Source organism: Myotis nattereri (genome assembly GCF_964212035.1).
Source record: "Myotis nattereri genome assembly, chromosome: 6".
Classification (NCBI taxonomy): Eukaryota; Metazoa; Chordata; class Mammalia; order Chiroptera; family Vespertilionidae; genus Myotis; species Myotis nattereri.
In genome coordinates this window covers 26,909,867-26,932,550 of record NC_138081.1, presented here as the reverse complement: position 1 = coordinate 26,932,550, position 22,684 = coordinate 26,909,867, and the positions used below count along the sequence as shown (strand labels likewise).

The following is a 22,684-nucleotide window of genomic DNA, read 5'->3' as shown; positions in this document are numbered from 1 at the left end:
GACCTCCAGGCCAATTGGCAGTGAGAATCGGCTGTGTCTGCAGTGGGAGAACTTCTGTGCTGAAGACACCCTTCTGGGCCAAGACTTGCTTCCGTGGGGCTTTGGTGCTCACTGAGTCTGCCCCCTGGGTGTGTCCCTTATGGATCTGAGGAGTTATAATCCGGATGGTCCCCCTTTGACCACTGGGTACACTGGCTCTTGGAGGTTACCCAGCAGGAGCTATGAAGAGAACTGCAGATTCCCCTTCCTTTTTTGGAGTTTGGAGGTGCCCTGATGAGGCCCAGCTGTGAAGCAATGCAAGCTGCTGTGGGGCCTTGGGCCTTCTCTTGGAAGTTCTGGGTCTGTGGCCCAGCTGCAGTTTGTTAGGTAATTTTCAGGTTGCAAAAGGCCGGGGCATTCATATGCAAAAGCCTCTGCTGCAGCTTGGGTGGAGCGGGGTCTCAGGGAATCAAAGGGCAGAGCAAGGAACTATGGCGGATTCTCAGCCCTGCCCTAATGGGCCTCGCACGTCTCAGTGTCCTGATAATTTAATTGCTGCAAGCACCTCTTAGGGAAAGCCGCCCTCGAGTTCCGAGTTCTGCCCGCTGCCAGACAGTCCAGTTTCTCCCTGTATGAGTCCTGGGTGCCCAGAGACTTCCGGAACCAGAGTTCAGAGCAGTCGGGAGCTTGTGACTCCCTCCCGATTCAAAAAGACAGGCGCATCCTCAGGTACCAGCCCCTTTCCGCGCACTCTCGAGCCTCTGTACCTTTGCACTTTACTTCCGCAGCTCCTGACCCTCAATGTGCTTTTCTCTTTCCTTCTAGTTGTAGAATTTCCACTCCGCCAGCCTTCCTGTAAGTTCTGGATGATGTCCGTTTTGTCTTTTTATTGTGTTTTGAAGTTGTTGTAGGAGGCAGCAATTTTGGTGTTTCCCTATGCCGCCATCTTAGTTTCTCTATCTTTAAGACTTTTAATGGAAAAATTTAAATACAAAAATAGTAAACACCCATATAGTCATCCCCCAGTCTTAACTCACAGCAATCTTTTTTCATCTATACCGCCATCCAATTTTTCCCTGCCCTCTAGATTATTAGTACTTGAAACAAATCACAGGCATCATCTCATAGCATCTGTAAATGTTTCCATGTGTATTTCTAAAACGTAAGACATTTTACTTATTTTTTTAAAAATATATTTTATTGATTTTTTTTAACAGAGAGGAGGGGAGAGGGATAGAGAGTTAGAAACATTGATGAGAGAGAAACATCGATCAGCTGCCTCTTGCACGCCCCCTACTGGGGATGTGCCCACAACCAAGGTACAAGCCCTTGACCGGAATTGAACCTGGGACCCTTGAGTCTGCAGGTTAGGGCAAATGTAAGACATTTTAAAAATATAACTATAACACCTATGTCACAGCCAGAAATACTCAACAATAACTTTTTAATGTCATTTTAAAAAACTAAGTAAATGTCCAAATTTCTCTGATTGTCTCTCTCTCTTTTTTTTTTAAGTTAGTTTGAAGCAGGAGTCAAAAAAGGCCCATACATTACAATTTGTTGTTGTCTCTTCTAAACTGTAAGTTTTCTCTCCCTCATATTTCCCTGCAATTTATTAGTTGAAGAAAGTGCGTCATTTGTCCAGCCAAGTTTCCCAAAGTCTGGATCAGGGGTCCTCAAACTTTTTAAACAGGGGTCCAGTTCACTGTCTCTCAGACCATTGGAGGGCCGGACTATAGTTTAAAAAAAAAACTATGAACAAATTCCTATGCACACTGCACATATCTTATTTTGAAGTAAAAAAACAAAACGGGAACAAATACAATATTTGTATTTGCATGTGGCCCGTGGGCCGTAGTTTGAGGACCCCTGGCTCTGGATTATGCCCCTTAAGTGGTGTTTAACATAGTCTTCCGTTCCCTGTATTAGGCTTAAATTGGTAGTTAGGTCTACGGGGCTTGATCAGATGTTGGTAGTGTTTTACTTCCATCAGGTGGCATTTAATGCATGGCTACCGTTTGTCTGTGTAATATTTGCAGCCACTGATGATCGCTGCTTAGATGTGCTATGCCATAGAGGTTGCAATGCCAATATTCTAAGTTTTTTCTTCTTCACTTATTAGCTGGAATTCTACAAAGGGAAACTTCATTTTTTCAAATATTTGGTTACCTGGCAGTTCATTTCATATAGTAATGGCAGAACAAATGTTGTTTTTTTTGTCTGTATTTGCTAATTTTCAAAATAATGTTGTTTCTGTCTGATGACCATTCAGGTTTTTCTTCTTTGCATACCATTATAAATCATGCATGATATGTTTCTATCTATTGTGGTTATTACTCTTACTGGTGCTCAAACTGTCCCACTTGCGGCCAGTGGGAACCTCTTCTAGTTGACATGTCCACATAGTCTTTGCTAACTTCTTTGCTTCCTGGGATGACAAGATGTTCATGTACTACTAGAGTATGTCCTCTTCAAGCCTGCTGACAAGGCTCATCTTGTTCATCTCCTGTACAAGATGGAGAATTAGCCATTTCTCCAAAGAAACTAGCTCCTTTTAGTGGAAAATTATATTACAAGACCATGTCCAGGTCAGGAGTGCTTTTTGGTATTGGATTCTTATGTGTAGGCCTATTTAGTGAACAATATTAGAACGTATTTATTATTAATTTTTAAAGACAAATTTCATCGTATTATTTAAACAGGTACTTCCCATTTAAATTCAGAACATGGAGATTTCATTTTAAACTATTCTTAGTGTGCCACGTGGTGTGAAATGAGAACCCAACTCGAACCTGTCCTTCCCCCTACAACACACTGGGGTTTACTTGTTGAATAATTCATCTTTTACCTGATTGACTTGCAGGATTTCATTGCAAAATGAAAATTCAAGACTCCTTAGAGCTCCTTAAGAATTTTAATATGGTAATGACAGAGCCTTTAACCACTATGTGGAGCCTCCCTAAGAGCAGGGCCCTGTGCAAGGGCATAGGTGGCACACCCGTGACTTGTGATAGGGAACACGATAATAGCAAGTCTTACATAGCATTTGCTATTGCCAGGCGCCGTTCTGAATGCTTACATGTCACCTAGGCAATCACTTTTATTGCTTTTAATTTTGTGAGGAGGCAACTGAGGTCTAGAGTGGCTGAACAACTCGCACAAGTTTATACAGCCAGGAGGTGGCAGAGCCAGGGTTTAAATCCAGGTGTTTTGGCCCCTTTAAATCCTTACTTTTTACCTCTGTGCTATAGTGCCTTTAGGATAGTTTCTTTATCATACATAAGAGGTCCTATTTGTGAGATCTGCATTCTGCTCCATTAGTCTGCTGACAGTTGCACTGGAAAGCTGCTTTTAATTACTGGAACTTCATGCTATTTAATATTGACAAGTACTGCTTCTCTCATGTACCTCTACACCTCCTACCAGAGGGGTAAACTCTCCTTTCAGTATGTTTTGATACATTATGTCACCTATCAATTTCAATTTTTTCTTGGAGATATCTCTCCAGGAACCCTCCATGCCTCTCCACAATCTGGACTAGCTCCTCCTAGGCTACTTGTCACCCCTGAACTGCCCTTCACTATCATTCTGTAGCTCCTTCTGGTCATTCTCCTGAATTGGACCACCTGTTTTCTGATTACCATGTCTTTCTCTATTCACTCCCATTTTTTTCTTTTTATATATATATACATATATATATTATTGATTTTTTACAGAGAGGAAGGGAGAGAGATAGTTAGAAACATCGATGAGAGAGAAACATTGAGAGAGAAACATCGATCAGCCGCCTCCTGCACACCTCCTACTGGGGATGTGCCCGCAACCAAGGTACATGCCCTTGACCAGAATCGAACCTGGGACCCTTCGGTCTGCAGGCCAATGCTCTATCCACTGAGCCAAACCAGTTACAGCTTACATATATTTTTTTATTGTTGATCATATTACAGATATCTCCCATTCCACCCCTCCCACCCTCCTCTTTCCAGCCCCTCTCCACCCCCTCAGGTCTTCCTTACTCTATTGCCCATGTACATGGGCTATGCATGTAAGTATATGCGTTCTTTAGTTTATCTCTTCTCTTCCTCCCCACCCCCCTTCCCCTAACCCCACATTGAGGTATGTCAATCTGTTCCATGCCTCCATGCTTTGGGTCTTATTTTTTTGGTCAATTCATTTTGCTCATTAGATTCCACAAATAAGTGAGATCATGTGATATGTGCCTTTCTCAGATTGGTTTATTTCACTTTCCACACCCATTTTGGAGGACCACATCCTCCATTAGCTTTTCTAAAAGAAAGCATGGGAAGTACATTATTGACAGGTTACAAGTTTGAAAATATTATTTCCCTTTCACACTTGGTTGATAATGTCACTGGGTATAAAAGTATAGATTTATTTATTTATTTATTTTTTCTAAATATATATTTTATTGATTTTTTACAGAGAGGAAGGGAGAGAGATAGAGAGTTAGAAACATCGATGAGAGAGAATCATCGATCAGCTGCCTCCTGCACATCTCCCACTGGGGATATGCCCGCAACCCAGGCACATGCCCCTGACCAGAATCGAACCCGGGACCTCTCAGTCCGCAGGCCGACGCTCTATCCACTGAACCAAACCGGTTTCGGCAAAGTATAGATTTAAATAATTTCTCTTCAGAATTTTGAAGGCATTGCTTAATTATCTTAGAGTTTCCAGTGTTGCTTGTGAGTCCAATGCCATTCTGGTTCCCAATTCTTAGCATGTGACATGTTTATTCTTTCTGAAAACTTTATAATCTTTTCTTTATTTCTGGTGTTCTGACATTTCACAATGTTATGCCTTGGACAAGCCTTTTTTCTTTTTGTGGTATCTTTTGATTGAGAAATGTATGTCCTTCAGTTCTAGAACTTTATCATATTGATTTTAAAAATAACTTATACCTCTTCTGTTTTCTCTCTTTTAGGACCTCTTGTCTTTGGAAGTTCTACCTCCTGAACAAATTCTTGATTTTCCCAAATCTTTTCTATTTTACCTTTAATGAGAGAAATAAAAATATGTCTGATGCTAATCAGAATGATTCATTAGTGAAGAAAACTTGATCATATAGGAGAGAGTGGGAAAATCTCTGTAGCTATATCCTTGATTAGGTGAAAGAGGATGGGATTTGATGCACAGATAGAGATAATTGCCTTTGGCTGAACAATAGAATAGGTCATTCATGAGTGACAGGAGAAAAAGTGGAGCATACAAGTCCAGGTGTAGAGAGATTACAGTCTTCATATCCTGCAATTTCTCAATGAAGTAGGAAGTGAAGTCATCAAGTGAGACTGAGAACAAGGGAGGAGATGTGGGGAGTTGGCAAGCGAGGAGAAAATGAAATGGCAATCTGGGAGTGTGCGAGGGAGAAGAAACTGGTCATAGCAAGTGATTCTTTTCACAGACTGTTGAAACTGATTTGCTACTCTTTAATTTGAATTTTCTCACCTATATTTATAACAGCAATCAGTCTATAATTTTTTGGATGGTGCTTTTAGGTCAAGTCCTTGTGTCAATAAAAGCAGAGACAGTAACAATAACTACCATTATTGAGCAGCTATCATATACCACTAGTAATTTCTTCCCATTATATCATTTAATCTTCATAAAAACAGGAAAATGATATACTACCCCCACTGAGAAAATTGAACCTGCTGCTGAGGGTACATAAAGTGACATGGTCAAAGTTTTATAGCTAGTAAGCAGAGTTGAGATTTAAAACCAGGTCTGCACCTCCAAAATCGATACTTTTAACCAGCAATTTATGCTAACTTTCCAGGTGTTTGTCAGTTTTGGTTTCAGGCTTTTTAATTTTATAAAGCTTTTCATCTTACTCTAAGTTCTGGAACAGATTATATAAACATGAGAGTTATCTGCTTCTGTTTGTTTGTTTGTTTGTTTTAAATCACAAAACCTCACCAGAGAAAGCCATCGGTTATAAAAATACAACATTTCAAATTGAAAAAATAAAGAGATAATGGCTTGGTATAAACATTACATTTCCACTCAGATGTGGCTGCTTCTACTTAAAACTATAAAGCTTCAGTTTAATAACTACTCCGAGGAAAGCACATGGGCCATTACTCTGTCGACCTCGCTCACCACCACGTTCCATCTGCCTCACTATTTCTGACTCGAAAAATATTGTAGAACTGTTGCTCTAGGCGAGGCTGCCATCATGTTAGTCTGGATGACTGCAATACCTTTCAAGTTCGTCCTCATTTTCTTTCTTCTGTCACTTGTATTCATTCTGCACACGGCAGCCAGGGGGCTTTCTTTCAGAATGCTCTGTGTGTTTACTGTTTATTTCAAAATGTTCTCTGTGTGTTACTGTTTACAACAGAATGCTGCCCAACATAGGCTATAACTGCCATATACTCAGCTGTATACAGTAGTGCATGGTGCTGAACTACAAATGGAAGACACAATTTTTGAAAAATAAACACGTAAACACAACAGAAGATACTACGAAAAGGCACTATGCCAAGTGGTTTTTAACGAGCTTATGCTGATCTTTCTCCTTTATAAGCCTTCCGTGAATGTGATGATTTTCTCAAACCACTCCTCCCAACTCCAAGACTAACATTTAATACATGGACTCTTTAATTCCAGTTGTTCTATAGTGGATTAGAACAGGCCCCATTTTCTAGTGTTTTCCTTAGCAAAGGGGACTAAGTATATCATGAACACCTTAACTTATTTGTTTTACTAATCTTTTCTCTCCAGGGCCTACCAGTGAGTGGCATATATAGTAAGTGCTCAATAAATGTCCGTTGAACATTTGTTAAATGAACACAATATTAAGTATGTTGTAGGAATAATTTAAAACTTTCTAAACAATAAACTAGCAGCTTCAACAGGGTGCTCCCATATTAAATTATGCAATCATACATTTTCTTAAAATGTGACTTTTGTTACTTTTCTCTAAGGTCTTGATGTTCTTTTTCATTCTTGACAGTGGATATGCAACACTTTCCACTCATAATGTATCTTCCCTTTCATCTAAAGATGTCAATTTTCTCAGTTTACCTTGAAGCATCACCAAAGACTGTCGAAGGCGGCTGTTTTCTTTCCGGGTGTTTGTCAGTTTTTGTTTCAGGCTTTTTATTTTCATGCACAATTCCTCCTTTGATAATTCTTCCAAAGGCTCGTCATCCTCACTGGAGCTCTCACCGGGCAGAAAGGCATTTCCCGAGTATGGGTCTCTCTAAAACACAAGGCAGGCACAAGAAAAGAAGCTTCTAAGCGACCTTACTGGCTTATCCCACGTTCTCTATGCTGAAGGGACCTATGAGTGCCTGTTCTCCCAGGCACTTCCTGTCCAAGAGAGGAGCTGGGCTTTAACTAATGACCTCGCCTCAGCTTTGTCTTCCACGGTCCCCGGGGAAGTCAGAAAAAGGGAAGAAGACCAACGTCCCATGCACGTGTCTCCTGAAGATCAGGAATCAGGGTTCTGACTTTCCACCTCCCTTCAGTGAGAAACACGAAGTAGAGAAATAGTGTAACAGAGCAGAATCCACAAGACTACCTTTCACATCTTTGTAACTCATCCCCATCCTCCATTTCTCCCCTCCTTCTCATTCACGGCCTTGCTGTTGCCATGAGGACAATTTTGGGGTTTGCTGTGTCACAGAAAGGAGAGATAAGATTCACCTAGGAAAAAAGCGTTCGTGTTTACCTTTTAGTTTTAAAATAGTCCTTAAGGTCAGTAGCAAGATAACAGTCTGAACATACCTGCACTTGAGTTGTAAAGCCCAGGCTGCGTTGAGACAGAAAAGAATTTTCTCAAATTACCAAGCTGTCATCTATATATATCCAAACTTGGAAAAGTGGAGTACAGAGTGGAATTGATAAAGTTCCAAATCTAGAAGCTTCAAGTGTAAAGTTTTTTAAAACTATGCTTTATATAGGGTGTCCCAAAATTCACGCAAGAAGTCATTTTGGTAGAAAACACAGGTTTATAATTAAAAATTGTAAATTTTTTTATTGATTCATAAAGTATACAGCATAGGGTTATGTACGGAATAGCACATCAGGTAAATGGCCTCCACAGCTTTGCTGGCACATATGCAAAGCTGTGGTCTTCATTGGTCTTCATTGTCCCTGCTCCTGGGCCATAATTGGTACTTGGTAATGCTTATAAAATTGAAGGGATTGAAATCAAAGGGCAACAGATATTAGAATCTGATTCAATAAACCAAGTAAAATTAGGCTTTTATTTTTTGTTGTTGTTGTTAATGATCACGCAAAATCCAAATCTTGTGTGAATTTTGGGACACCCTATAGTAGAAGAGATGAAGGCATGACATAAAGTCCCTGCTGCCCAGGAGGAGAAAAGATCCTGGTGCCATGAGGTGGAGGAACCTCGGGAATCAAGAACCAAAGTGGCAGAGAATCAGGTTCAGTTATCTTTTGATCTTCCTGCCCCTGCCCCTTGGAGAGAAGGAAGCCGGATTACAGGGGTAGGGATATATGATAGAAATATCCAGATACATAAGCGGCAATTCCAGAGCTGCACGGCTGGCTCCTTGCTAACAGTCTATTACAACCTCCCTAAAGAGGCTCCAAGTCCAGCACAACATCAGGGCAACAGGCACCTCTCTGGGCCATAAATTAGAAATGACCCAAACTGGTATCTGGACAAATAGACTGGAGACAGCACCCAGACTTCCCAGGGCTCATGCAGAACAGATAGAGAACCCAAATGGTCCCTGTGTCCTGGTCAGGAATAGGTAAGTGTTGGGGAAACTGGTGAAAGAGAAATAGTTTACTACATAGAGAGGCCACAGGGTGCCTAACCTTATACAAGGTGGTAATGGGTGCCAGGATGGCAAACCTCAGTGGCAGGTGCCAACAGAAGCCTCAACGGACCAGGAAGGGCTGGCTGTACCTAATACTAACATTGCTGGATGCCTGGGAACCAGGCAGGAAAATCAGAACCATGGAGGAAGATCAGCTATCCCCCTCCAGATGCTGGGATGATACGGAAAATTTCTGAAGACTTGCATCACTTCCCCGGGGGGAAAAAAGAAAGAGGGGAAGGGTAAGAATCTAGGATCCATAGAGGCTGAAATCTTGAAGTGACTGAAATTAAATCAATGGCTCAAAGGGACTTTTAAAAACTAGAACATTCTGTCATTCGCTGTGAATGGACAAATTTAAGCTTTTCATTTTCTTATCAAGCAAGGATGGAGAATTAAATGTCAGATGAAATCAAATATAGAAAATAACTGATTTTTGTATGACTTCTAATGTATACATTTTATAAGTATACAAATATATGTATCTGTGTATATACTCATTATTACATATATTTGTGTAGGTGACATATATTACACATATATGTAATATGCATAAATGGTAATGAAAATTACTATTATCATATATGGGCAAGAAACTAATGTACTGACTCAAATATATAAAATCTACTGGATTTTATTAAATAGAAATGAAGGATTTTTTTTAACTTAAGGGTGTCTTTTGAGATCATAGTTCTATGGAGAGTACAGTAAGTCCTCACTTAACATTGTCAATGAGTTCTGCAACTTTAATTGAAATGACATATAATGAAACCAATTTTACCAAAGGTTAATTGATAGATACAAGAGTTAAGTTCCTATGGCATCTCATCACTGTTATAATGAAACAATGCTGAACAAAATGACATTATTTGGGGACCTGCTGTAATTAAAAAATATTAAAATGTATTGTTCGAACCACTTTAGACAAGTTCCTACAAGAAAGAAATGAAATCAAACAAGTGCTAATAATCCATTAGTAAGCATCAGTGGAAGACAAAGTTAACAGACAAATATCAGATCAGGAGAATATATTTGTGATATCTAAAACCACAAGAGACCAATTTCTATAATAAGATATTTATGCAAATCAATTAAGATAAGAATTAAAACCACTAGAAGAGACTAAAACATCCAACAACAACAAAAAAAATAAAAACCCAATAGAAAAATGCACAGGGGCAGAGACTGCTAGCTACCTCCAGGTATTGCTCTCTCATTCTTCTACAATAATAGATTTTTAGCTGGGCAAGTATCTGTCAGCTAACAATTACATTTCCCAGACTCCCATGCAGCTCAGTACAGCTATATGACTAAGTATTGCAATAAAATATGAGTAGAAGTAATGTGTACCATTGCTGCATCATGACCTTAAAAGGAATGAGCATGCTTCTCCTGTCTATGTTCTCCTGTGTTGATAAGAGAGAAAGCCACGACAGTGGGGGCTGTGGTAGTTACCTTAGTCCCAGAGAGAGAGGCTGTGTGTTGAGGAAGGTAGAGCCACAAGATTAGAGGGATCCTCAACATTGTGGAGCTGGCATACCAACCCTGGACTGCTCTTGCTGTTATGTGAAAGGGAAAAAAACTTCTATCTTGTATAAGCCACTGTTTGAGTCTTTGTTATAGCCTTTGCAATATATATGATTACTAATCCAGATTTTAAATATATATATTTTTTTATTAATTTTTTTAGAGAGAGTGGATGGGAGAGGGATAGAGAGATAGAAACATCAATGAGAGAGAAACATTAATTGGCTGCCTCCTGTATGCCCCACACAGGGAATTGAGCCCAAAATCCGTGCATGTGCCCAACAGGGAATCAAACTGGTGGCCTCATGGTCCCTGGCTTGACGCTCAACCATGGAGCCACACCGGCCGGGCGCTAATCCAGATTTTGATACCTAGAAGCAGGATACCACAAATCTGGTAGATGTCAGGCTGTGGGAAAAAGAGCACAGGTATAACATACTAGAAAGCTGTTGACTCCTGTTCGACCTTGGTGACATATTTGGTAAAACTGTGGTCTGGAAGACTATGTGCTTCCTGAGTCTGGAAAAAGAATGTTGGTGTGTATCAGTGACTTCTTGTTGGTGCTGGCCAGTGTGCAGAGATGAAAGGTTTCTCTTTCATCTGCATTTAGAATACAGCCTGCAATCTAAACCGACTGAGAATCCAATAATGTTAAATTTGCAAGGTTTGAGCCCTGGCCGAATGTTGCAAGTTTGATTCCTGGTCAGGGCACATACCTAGGTTGTAGGTTCAATCCCCAGTCAGGGCCTCTCGATCGATGTTTCTTTCTCACATGGATGTTTCTATCTCCCTTCTCTCTCTCTCTCTTCCTCTCTCCCTCTCCTTCTCTTCCTTCCTCTTTTTAAAATCAATAAACATGCCAAAACCGGTTTGGCTCAGTGGATAGAGCGTTGGCCTGTGGACTGAAAGGTCCCAGGTTCGATTCCGGTCAAGGGCATGTATCTTGGTTGCGGGCACATCCCCAGTGGGGAGTGTGCAGGAGGCAGCTGGTCGATGTTTCTCTCTCATCGATGTTTCTGGCTCTCTATCTCTCTCCTTTCCTCACTGTAAAGACTCAATAAAATATATTAAAAAAAAATCAATAAACATATCCTCAGGTGAGGATAAAAAAAAAATCTGCGAGGTTTGAAAAAGCCAATTACTTCTACATCTAAGTAGCTGGAGGGTAAGACTGTGACCTCAAGGTTTTTTGTAGAACTTCTTAAGTTCTCAGCTAGGCGCTGAGATCCATCCCAATGGGAAGGATCAGATTCAAGCTTTTTGTTTCACGCAGTCTTTAGATAACTGCCGTAAGTTGGAGAGGAAAGAGGCTGAGCAGAGATGGCATAATAAAAGAGGAGAGTTTTCAGGCTTATTATTGACCAAATAAGCTCTCTGGCTGTAGTTACTTGTAATGGATCCCAAGTAAAATAAGAAGCTTAAAAAGCTATTAAGTTTTTGAGAAAAATAAATGTCTAAAGAAATCACAATACTAGCCTGCGAGAGCATGTCACTATCTTACCTCTCAAGAAACCAGGGATCCCCAAAACCTGCACCAGCAAATTGAGACAAGATACTTTCTCCCATCAACTGCCAAAAACATGAAAATTGGATATCAATGCAAAGTGTTAGTAAAAAAGAACAAATATAGGAATCCCTCATGTACAGACCGAAGTGGACATTTTGGAAAGCAATGTTATGGTGTCCAGTCAAAAGAACTAGAAATAAACACATCCTATCTAATAAAAGAGAAACATGGTAATTGGTGTACGACCGCTACCCTTCCCATTGGCTAATCAGTGAGATATGCAAATTAACTGCCAGCCAAGATGGCAGCCGGCAGCCAGGCAGCTTGAAACTAACATGAGGCTTGCTTGCTTCAGTGATGGAGGAAACCAACGTTCCCCGCCTGCTTTGCCGGCCTCTGAGCCTGCAGTTTAAGAAACATTGTAACAAATATAGAAGCTAAACAAAAACCCAGAAACCTGCTTTCAGCGAGCCCGGGATCTCACAGCTGGAGTTATACAGTGTTTCGATTATAGAACCGAAACAAACCGGATACCTTCTTTCAGCAGCAGAAGCCTCAGAGCTGGAGCCAGAGCTAAAGCTGGCCCAGAATAAAAAAGAAAAAGAAAAAAAGGAGCAGTTGGGAGCTTCAGTTGGCCTGAAAACAGCCCTCAGCCCCTCACCCAGACTGGCTAGGTACCCCAGTGGGGACCCCCACCCTGAAGGGGGTGTGACCAGCTTCAAACAGCCATCATCCACTCACCCAGGCTAGCCAGCCACCCCAGTGGGAACCCCCACCCTGATCCAGGACACCCTTCAGGGCAAACCAGCCAGCCCCACCCGTGCACCAGGCCTCTATCCTATATAGTAAAAGGGTAATATGCCTCCCAGCACCGGGATCAGCGGAGCCGAGAGGCCTCCTGGCACCAGGATCAGTGTGAAGGGGCAGCGCCCAAACCCCCTGATTGCCCTGCAGCTCTGTGTGTGACAGGGGGCGGGGCCACAACCTCCCTATCCACCCTGCTCTGTTTGTGACAGGGGAAGGTGCCCCAACCCCCTGATCGGCCCTGCTCTGTGTGTGACAGTGTGCGGCGCTCCAACCCCACCCCCCACGGGCCCTGCTCTGTGTGTGACGGGGTAGAGCCATAACCTCCCCATCGGCCCTGCCTTGAGTGTGACAGTGGCGGTGCCCCACCCCCCTGATCGGCCCTGCTCTGTGGGTGATAGAGGGCGGCGCCCCAACCCCCTGATCTGCCCTGCCCTGAGTGTGACAGGGGGCGGTGCCTCAACTCCCCTATCGGCCCTACTCTGTGAGTGACAGGGGGGAGCTCCTCAACCCCCTGATGGGCCCTCCTCTGTGCGTGACAGGGGGCAGCACCCCAACCCCCTGATTGGCCCTGCTCTGTGCATGACAGGGTACGGAGCCCCAACCCCCCTGAAGGGTCTTGCTCTGTGTGTGACATGGGGTGGCGCCGCAACCTCCCCATCGACCCTGCCTTGAGTATGACAGGGTGCGGTGCCCCAACCCCCCAATCGGCCCTACCCTGAGTGTGACTGAGGGTGGCATCGCAACCTCCCAATCTGCCCTGCTCTGTGCATGACAAGGGGCGGCACCCCAACTCCCCAATCGCCCCTGCTCTGAGCCTGACAAGGGGCTGCACCTAGGGATTAGGCCTGCCCTCTGCCACCCGGGAGCAGGCCTAAGCCAGCAGGTCGTTATCTCCTGAGGGGTCCCAGACTGCGAGAGGGCACAGGCCGGGCTGAGGGACCCCCTCCTCCCCCCCGAGTGCACAAATTTTTGTGCACTGGACCTCTAGTAACTTATAAGCCATAAATCACTATCCTATGTAGTTAGTTCAGAGAAATTTTCACACTGTTTCTTAAAAGAACATATATGAGGATATTTATTTCATCAGTGTTCGTAGAAGCAAAGGCTAAGTGTTCATCATCAGAGGAAAGGATAAGTGAATATTGTGCTATGTAATAGTTAGACACAATGGATCTGATGCATAATAGATGTTAAAATCAGTGCTGATTGAAAAATCAGAAACAGATTGAGGTATATACCAACGTACTACGAAATGATGTACCAAATGATATATCCACAAGGTTGTACAGTGAAGCGTCATTTGTAAAAAGAAAAAGATTGGTAGCAAGCCAAACCCATCATAGGGGATGGGTTAGATAAAGAATGGTACATACACACAGTGGAATAATATGGAGCTGTAAAAAAGAATAAGATCTTTATGTACTAGTGGAAAGATCTTCAAAATAAGTAAAACAGCAAAGTACAATGCAGCATGTCTGGTAAGTTACTTTTTGGGCAAAAGAGGGAATAAAAATATTTATATTTATATTTGCTTTATTTGAATTAAGAAACACAAAAGGGATAACAAGAAAGCAATCAATGTGGTAGGAGGTGGGAATAGCGTAGATGGGACATAGGGAAGGGAGGGAGACTTTCCAGTGTTTACCTCTAATATATATATAATAATGATTTCAGAGAGGAAGGGAGAGAGAGACTGAAGCATCAATGATGACAGAATCATTGATCAGCTGCCTCCTGCATGCTCTCCTCTGGGGATTGTGCCCGCAACCTGGGCATGTGCCCTGACTGGGAATTGAACCTTGACCTCCTGGTTCACAGGTTGACACTCAACCATTGAGTCACACCCGCCTGGCCTATATGTATATCATATATATACATATCCTTTTTATTTTTTATTATTCAAAAAAGCTGCATTTTTAAATTTAGCTTTCTGATTCTGTGCTTATGCCTCCAACACTTTCACAGTGATTTTCTGCTCCTTAATCAAAAAAGCATGCTTGGTCATGTCACAGATACATTTCACACACATGGAACCACCATGGGCACTGCTGACATACTTTTGCATTTTAGACAACCTCATCAGAACTTTTGGTCTTATGACCTAAGCTCCTTATAATTTGCCTGGGCACACTCCATTTGTGGATTTTGGTGCTTCCCAACTTTCATGGTATAAAGATAAATTTCCATTACCAGGGATTCAGGACAGCCTAGTTTTATTATAGGTTGTATTATAGGATATAGCCTAAAACAGTATGCAAACGCTGGATCATTCTGAATGTCTGTAGACATCATCCCCAAAAGACTAAAAATATTTTAAACCATGAGAATGTTTAGCATATATTTTAAAAAATAAGTATACACACACATAAAACACTATGTGTTATGGAGACATACACAAATACTTGTATTACAAAGAAAAACAAATAAAAAGACACAGAATAAACCCAATGATAGATTGAAGAGAAGAGAGTGAGGAATTTAGCTCCAAAAGTAATCAATGAATACATGAAAATAGGAAAGGCACCCTGACCAAACCAGTTATGAAGATGGGCTAAAAAATGTAATAAAAAAAACAGTAAATGTTAAAGAAGAGGTATTCCAGTTTCTCCAGTGTTTTTTTGAAAGAAAAACGTATTTGCTGACAGTTTGCTGATCTTCAATTCCTCAGAACACCAAGGAAAGTTTGAACAATGGCATAATTGGTCATTTTTAAATGGAAGCAGGTAAAATGTATTTTGAGTATGTTTCAAATTCAAATTGTTCAACATAAAAAGGAAACATGCAATTTTATTCCCTGATTGAATAAAAAATTAAAGGGAAGAATAAATTAATAGAACAGGGAAAGTACTAATAAATTATGAGAGGCATTAGGGAATTGTGGTGGAGCTAGATAATAAAATTATATGAAGGAAACAGAACACCAACCTGTCCTTTATCCATGTCACTGTTTGCATTCTCTGAGTCCATTGTCTCAGTCCTTTTCCTCTTTCCTTTTCTAAGAGCTTGGGTATTGCTAACTTCATCTGTTGGGAAGGTCGTCTGCATTGTATCAATGAGTTAGCAGAGGTTTTCTGAAATTGTAGGAGGGAATGTCCATGTAGATGATGCTATTCCAGATGTAGCCCAAAAGTTAATGTTTTTCCTTAAAAACAAAACCAAAAGGATACATAATATATTTACAACTGTATGTTTCATAATGGCAATAGCCACTCAAAGTAATTCCTTTTACTAAAAGTTTCCCATCATTCTTTCTCCCACTGACCAATTTAGTACACATTTTCATTTGACTCAAAAGTCTTTCAATTTCATCATCACCATCATCATGATGTAATGCTTCTATAATGTGATATGCACTGAGTTGTCACTTATAAAATAGTTAATATTTTCCCATATTTACAAGTTTTTTCTTGTCAATCAGTTATGAGGAGTCTATAAGACAAAGTAGAAATGTTATAAATTTATGCAAACACTATTTCAGAGGACTGAAGTTATACATCTTTAGGAAAAAGACAATAGTAGCAGATCTCATCAGGACCAAAATATTCCAAGGTAGATCAATACAAATTATTGAGAAGTTTTTTTCCCCCTGAAAACTCTAAAGTTTTGAGATGGAAGGTTTCCTTGGTATAAACTTAAGACTTATACCATGAAGAATGGGGTATGCCCTAGCTGGTTTGGCTCAGTGGAGAGAGCGTTGGCCTGCAGACTGAAGGGTCCCAGGCTTGATTCTAGTCAAGGGCACATGCCTGGCTTGGGGGCTTGATCCCCAGTAGGGGGTGTGCAGGAGGCAGTAGATCAATGATTCTCTCTCATCATTGATGTTTCTATCTCTTTCTCCCTCTCCCTTCTTCTCTGAAATCAATTTTTAAAAACGAGGTAAAAATATCTCAAAGGCAACAATACATTTTAGAAAAATTTTAAGGGACAATCATCTTTCAATGCAGTCCTTAGGTCAAATAGGGTTGAGATGATCTAATTTAACTTTCACTGCAGATGGTGTATAGATGATGCTGCACATTTGATCTTAGCATCCTTATCACTTGCATATATTGGTTTGATTTCATGAAAAGGTATTTTATTATAAATAACAAAACTTTATCAACAGAAAAGGCTGAGCTTAAAGGGACCTCAAGAAATATGTGGACATTTGAGTAAAAGGTAACATATGCTCCTTACTGAATTACACTAAGTAATTATATTAGAAAATATGGTTCTTTTACCTATTTTAAGAGAAATTCATTATTCTCTAACCCAACCATAAAATAATATTTAAGACGGTCTTTTCAGAATTGTATATTGTGATTTGCTGAAAACTTACTTGAGGTTTTCAAATACATAAATAGTACTTGACTAACATATAGGCTAGAGCAGCCGTGGGCAAACTACGGCCCGCGGGCCGGATCCGGTCCGTTTGAAATGAATGAAACTATTGAAAAAAAAGACCGTACCCTTTTATGTAATGATGTTTACTTTGAATTTATATTAGTTCACACAAACACTCCATCCATGCTTTTGTTCCGGCCCTCCGGTCCAGTTTAAGAACCCATTGTGGCCCTCGAGTCAAAAAGTTTGCCCACCCCTGGGCTAGAGTGTTACATGTGATTCACAAATATCAGAGATCTTACCTAATACTAAGTTTTATTAATAATTTTAAAGATACAGCAACCAAGAGGCACAGGCAGAGTAAGGAGAGGTCTAGAACATCCTCCTGGCTTATAGGTCCTTCCTTCCAACACCATATAGGTACTTTGTAGTCTAGAATAATAGCTGAGGCTTCTAAGTGAGGTTTGGAGGCCGCCTCGCACAGTGGTGGGTGTTTAAGTTGTGACACATTTCCATTTTATTTCACAGAGCCTAGCTTACATGACCATTCTAGGAATTTATCAATCCATAAAACCTAGGTATGTTTTCCAAAAACAATCCTAAATCAGGGACATACAATGAAGAGCATTCCATAGATGAAAACTACACTTTCAGTAAATATCATTAGTCTATTTACCCAGAGCAAGGTCAGCGAACATTTTGTCAGATGGTAAATATTTTAGGCTTTGCAGGCCAAGAGGTAAAGTCAAGGATACTATGTAGGTACAGAGCTAGAAAGAACAAATTTCCTAAAGTTTTTATTTATAAAACTGAATATATACTAATAATAATTGAGTACAAGTTTTTGGTAACACAGGTCTCCTAACAGGAATGGAATTTTTAAAACAGTACATCTTGTTTAATTGGCTGGTTTGATCTTCTACCCAGATACTAAATCATTCTCCATATCAGCAATAAGGTTGTTTAACTTTCTAATGATTTCTGTGTTCACTAGAGTAGCACTTTTAATTTTCTTCAAAAACCTTTCCTTTGCATTTACATCTTGGCTAACTGTTTGGTGTAAGAGGCCTAGCTTTTGGCCTATCTTGGTTTTTGACATGCCTTCCTCACTAAGCTTAATCATTTCTAGCTTTTGATTTAAATTTAGAGACCTACACCTCTTCCTCTCACTTGAACACTGAGAGGCCATTGTCGGGTTATTAATTGGTCTAATTTCAATATTGTTGTGTCTCAGGGAACAGGCCCAATTAGAGGGAAAGAGATGGGGGATCTGCTGGTTGGTAGAGAAGTAAGAACACACACAACATTTATTAATTAAATCTGTAGCCTCATACAGGTGCATTCATGCTGCCCCAAACAATTATGATAGTAGCATCAAAGATCATTGATCATTAATCAACATAACAGATATAATAATAATGAAAAATTTGGAATATTGCAAGAATTACCAAAAAAGCGACAGAGACAGGAAATGAACAAATGCTGTTGAAAAAATGCTGACAGACTCGCTTGCTGCAGGGTTGTTGCAAACACTCAGTTTGTAAAAAACATAATATCTGTAAAGCACAATAAATGAAACACACAATAAACAAGGTATGCCTATATTTAAAAAATAAGGAAATTTCCATTGTATTTGTATTGACATCTAAAAGACAATGGTGGAGCTGTAATTTGAACTTGAAAAGTAAATCCAATGTAATCTGAGTCAGGGTAAACATCTTCATTTCTTTTTTTTTTTTTTTAAATATTTTATTGATTTTTTACAGAGAGGAAGGGCGAGAGATAGAGAGTCAGAAACATCGATGAGAGAGAAACATTGATCAGCTGCCTCCTGCACATCTCCCACTGGGGATGTGCCCGCAACCCAGATACATGCCCTTGACCGGAATCGAACCTGGGACCTTTCAGTCCACAGGCCGACGCTCTATCCACTGAGCCAAACCGGTTTCGGCAACATCTTCATTTCTTATTTCAACTTTTGACAGCAGGGGAAGTGTATAAAATAGGTTAACATTACTTATAAGCCACAATTTAGTTGTTATCAGAATGGTTTTACCTCCCTGTAAGTTTTGCATTAAATACTTGTTTTGTCTTGTAATTTGTTAATGAACTTATTAAGAAATATTATCAAGTCTGTAGCAAAAGCCAAAATTTCCAAAGCCATTCAGTGTTTCATAAGAGTGGTCAAGGGTCATTCTCATTCACAAAAATTTCAGTGTTGACCTTGAGCTCAAACATTTGCAGTAAAACATTTCTACTGTAAGCTAGTAAAATGTTATAAAGCAAGGCAAATTAGACTATTCAATCCTATCTAATAAAAGACAAAAAGGGTAATTAACTATACCTCTGCTATGCTTCCCATTGGCTAATCAGGGCGATATGCAAATTAACTGCCAACAAAGATGGCGGCCTGCAGCCATGCAGCTGAAGCGAGCATGAGGCTTGCTTGCTCCAGTAATGGAGGAAGCCAAGGTTCCCCACCTGCCGCAGCCCAGCTCTGAGCTCTGAAAGCAACAGAGGTTCAATTATAGAAGCTAAACAAACCCCAGATATCTGCTTTCAGCAGGCTGTGGCTTCAGAGCTGGAGCCAGCTCTCAGCTCCAGTGACGGCAACAAAGTTTCAATTATAGAAGGTAAATAAATCCCAGAATAAAACAAAAAGAAAAAAAGGGAGAGGCTGGGAGCTTCAGTTGCCGGCCAGCCTGAAAACAGCCCTCAGCCCCTCACCCAGACTGGCCAGGCACCCCATTGGGGACCCCCACCCTAAAGGGGGTGTGGTCAGCCTGAAAACAGCCATCAGCCCCTCATTCAGGCTGGCCAGGCACCCCAGTGGGGTCCCCCACCCTGAAGGGGGTGTGACCAGCTGCAAACAGCCATCAGCCCCTCACCCAGGCTGGCCAGGCACCCCAGCGGGACCCCCACCCTGACCGGGACACCCTTCAGGGCAAACCAGCTGGCCACCACCCATGTACCAGGCCTCTATCCTATATAATAAAAAGGTAACATGCAAACTGATCCTAACAGCAGAAAGACTGGGAATGACTGGTCACTATGACACACACTGACCACCAGGGGGCAGACTCTCAATGCAGGAGCTGCCCTCTGGTGGTCAGTGTGCTCCCACATGGGGGAGCTCTGCTCAGCCACAAGCCAGGCTGATGGCTGCCAGTACAGTGGTGGTCGTGGGAGCCTCTCCTGCCTCCTCAGCAGCGCTAAGGATGTCCGACTGCAGCTTAGGTCTGCTCCCCGCTGGCAAGTGGACATTCCCCGAGGGCTGCCGGGCTGCCAGAGGGATGTCTGATTGCCAGCTTAGGCCCAATCCCCGGGGGAGCAGGCCTAAGCCAGCAGGTGATCATCCCCCAAGGGGTCCCAGACTCAGAGAGGGCACAGGCCGGGCTGAGGAACCCCCCTCCCCCCAGTGCACAAATTTTTGTGCACCGGGCCTCTAGTTTCTATTTATAAAAAAATGTATGGAACTGACAGTGGTCAAGTCCACAAGAATGAAGTTCACTCCTGACACTATTTAGTCAATAATATATGATATTTTCAAAAATTGTCAAGGTGACCTTTACATTTTTTTTTGGAAATGTGAGTCATGATTGCCAAAACAATCTTGAAAAAGAAGAAACTTGGAAAAAGCACACTTCCCAATTTCAAATCTTACTACAAAGCTATAGTAATCAAGATAGTTTGGTACTGACATAAGGATAGATACATAAATCATTGGAATAAAATGGAGAGTTCAGAAATAAACCCTTATATCTATAGTCGATTTTTTAAAAATGTATTTTTTATTGATTTCAGAGAGGGAAGGAAAGGGAGACAGAGATAGAAACATCAATGATGAGGGAGAATCATTGACCAGCTGTCTGCTGCATGCCCCCTACTGGGGATCGAGTCAGCAACCCAGGCATGTGCCCTTGACCGGAATCGAACCTAGGACCCTTCAATCCTCAGGCCAACGCTCCATTCACTCAGCCAAACCCACTAGGGCGCTCAATTAGTTTTTTAACAAGAATGCTAAGGTAATTAAACGAGAAGAATTTTTGCAACAAACTGCTGGAAAAATGGAAAAACTCAGCCATTTGCCTTGTTTTTTAATTAGTATGTTATTCCTGATGTCCTCAATTCTTTGAGCAACTGCTTTTGCTGATAGGCTAATAGTCTTCAGCTATTGCAATCAAACATGATTTAATTAATTCATTATTGGTAGATGGCATTCCTTGCTCAGCTAACAAATGAACCAATCAAAAACTTATTTTGGTTTTAGACTCATTTTCATTTTTTTTTTTTTGGAGAAGAAATTCTGCTGTGATATTTCATTTTAAAATTTCTAATTATTCTGACTGTTGCTGTCCTGTAAGCTGGAAATATTGCAATGACTGCTTATTTTGATAATGTAGACATTTATCATGTTCTTTTAGCAGAGCTATAGTGTCACTGTATAATACACACAATGCTTTGCCATTTTATAACAAAATAATCCATACTTCATTCAACTTTAAAATACTAAGTCCAGTTTTCTCTTTTTTTTCTTGTTTTAACATGATTACCATGCACTGATCATAAAAAATAAAATAATATGCCATATGATGACAATATGCATGACACTAAAACACCATCGAGTTATTATAACTGCATCACTGTGACTTGTGGACACTGAGCAGCATTAAGTACAAAGTGATGAGACTGACCCATATGGTTGCTGTCACAACTACTCAAATCTGTCGCACAGCATGAAAACAGCCATAGGCACCATGTGAACACATAAGTGTGGCCGTATATATTTATGGACACTGAAACTTGAATTTTATATAATTTCTACATATCATGATATGTTATTCTTTATTATTTTTTCAACTATTTAGAACTGAAAAACATTACTAGCTTACAGGGACCTGTTAAATATTATTTAATTGTTTTGGCTGGTGTGGCTCAGTTATTTGAGCGTCATCCCATGCACCAAAAGGTCGCCGGTTCAATTCCCAGTCAGGGCACATGCCCGGTTGTGGTTCGATCCCCAGTGGTGGGTGTGCAGAAGGCACAGATCGATGTTTCTCTCTCACATCAATATTTCTCTGTTTCCCTTCCTCTCTTTCTAAAACCAATAAAAACATATTTTAAAAATATTATTTAGTAATGGTGACAGATTTCAGAGTTCTGGTTTGCTGGGGTTGAAGATAACCCCAGGGTAGGGGGAGAGGGAATGGGAAGATATTATTTGACGGGTATAGAGTTTCAGTTTTGCAAGATGAAAAGAGTTCTGAAGATGGACTGTGGTGATGACTGCATAACAATGTGACCGTATTTCATGCCTCTGAACTGTACACTTGCAAATGACTAAGATGCTAAATTTTATGTCATGTGTTTTGCCACAATTAAAATTTTGGAAAAAGAAATATTTCACAAAAACGGAATGCTAAAACTCTCTCTTGCTGATGTGATTTAGTTAAAGAGCAAATCCTCAAGTTTCTTCACAAACAATTTGCTCAAGACCAAACCGAATGGACATATCAGACCCCTTTTCTAATGACTACTTTTGGGTAGATTTCAGGTGGGTGTTTGTTATAACTTCCATAACCAGATAATTCTGTGTTTATATTATTTGCCAATTAGCAAATGCAGAAGGGATGTTAATAATGTGCTATTAATTAAAGACTACAAGCTCCTGATAGTAAAAAATTCACTATGTAGTAATCTCCCCCTCTTTATTTTTTGCGGA

At 40.8% G+C, this 22,684-nt stretch overlaps 1 protein-coding gene across 4 annotated transcripts in view; it reads right to left on the bottom strand.

Moving 5' to 3' along the window:
• The window catches only part of BEND6 (BEN domain containing 6), a 49,197-nt gene that overhangs the window by 14,286 nt on the left and 12,227 nt on the right, over positions 1–22,684 (bottom strand). For all 4 annotated transcript variants that reach the window (XM_081094143.1, XM_081094140.1, XM_081094141.1 and 1 more), the window contains 2 exons: positions 15,565–15,781; positions 7,027–7,204 (listed from right to left, as the gene is read on the bottom strand). In XM_081094143.1, coding sequence (XP_080950269.1) covers positions 7,027–7,204; positions 15,565–15,684 — 298 coding nt within the window. In that variant the 5' untranslated portion in view covers positions 15,685–15,781. The remainder of the gene's footprint in view (positions 1–7,026; positions 7,205–15,564; positions 15,782–22,684) is intronic.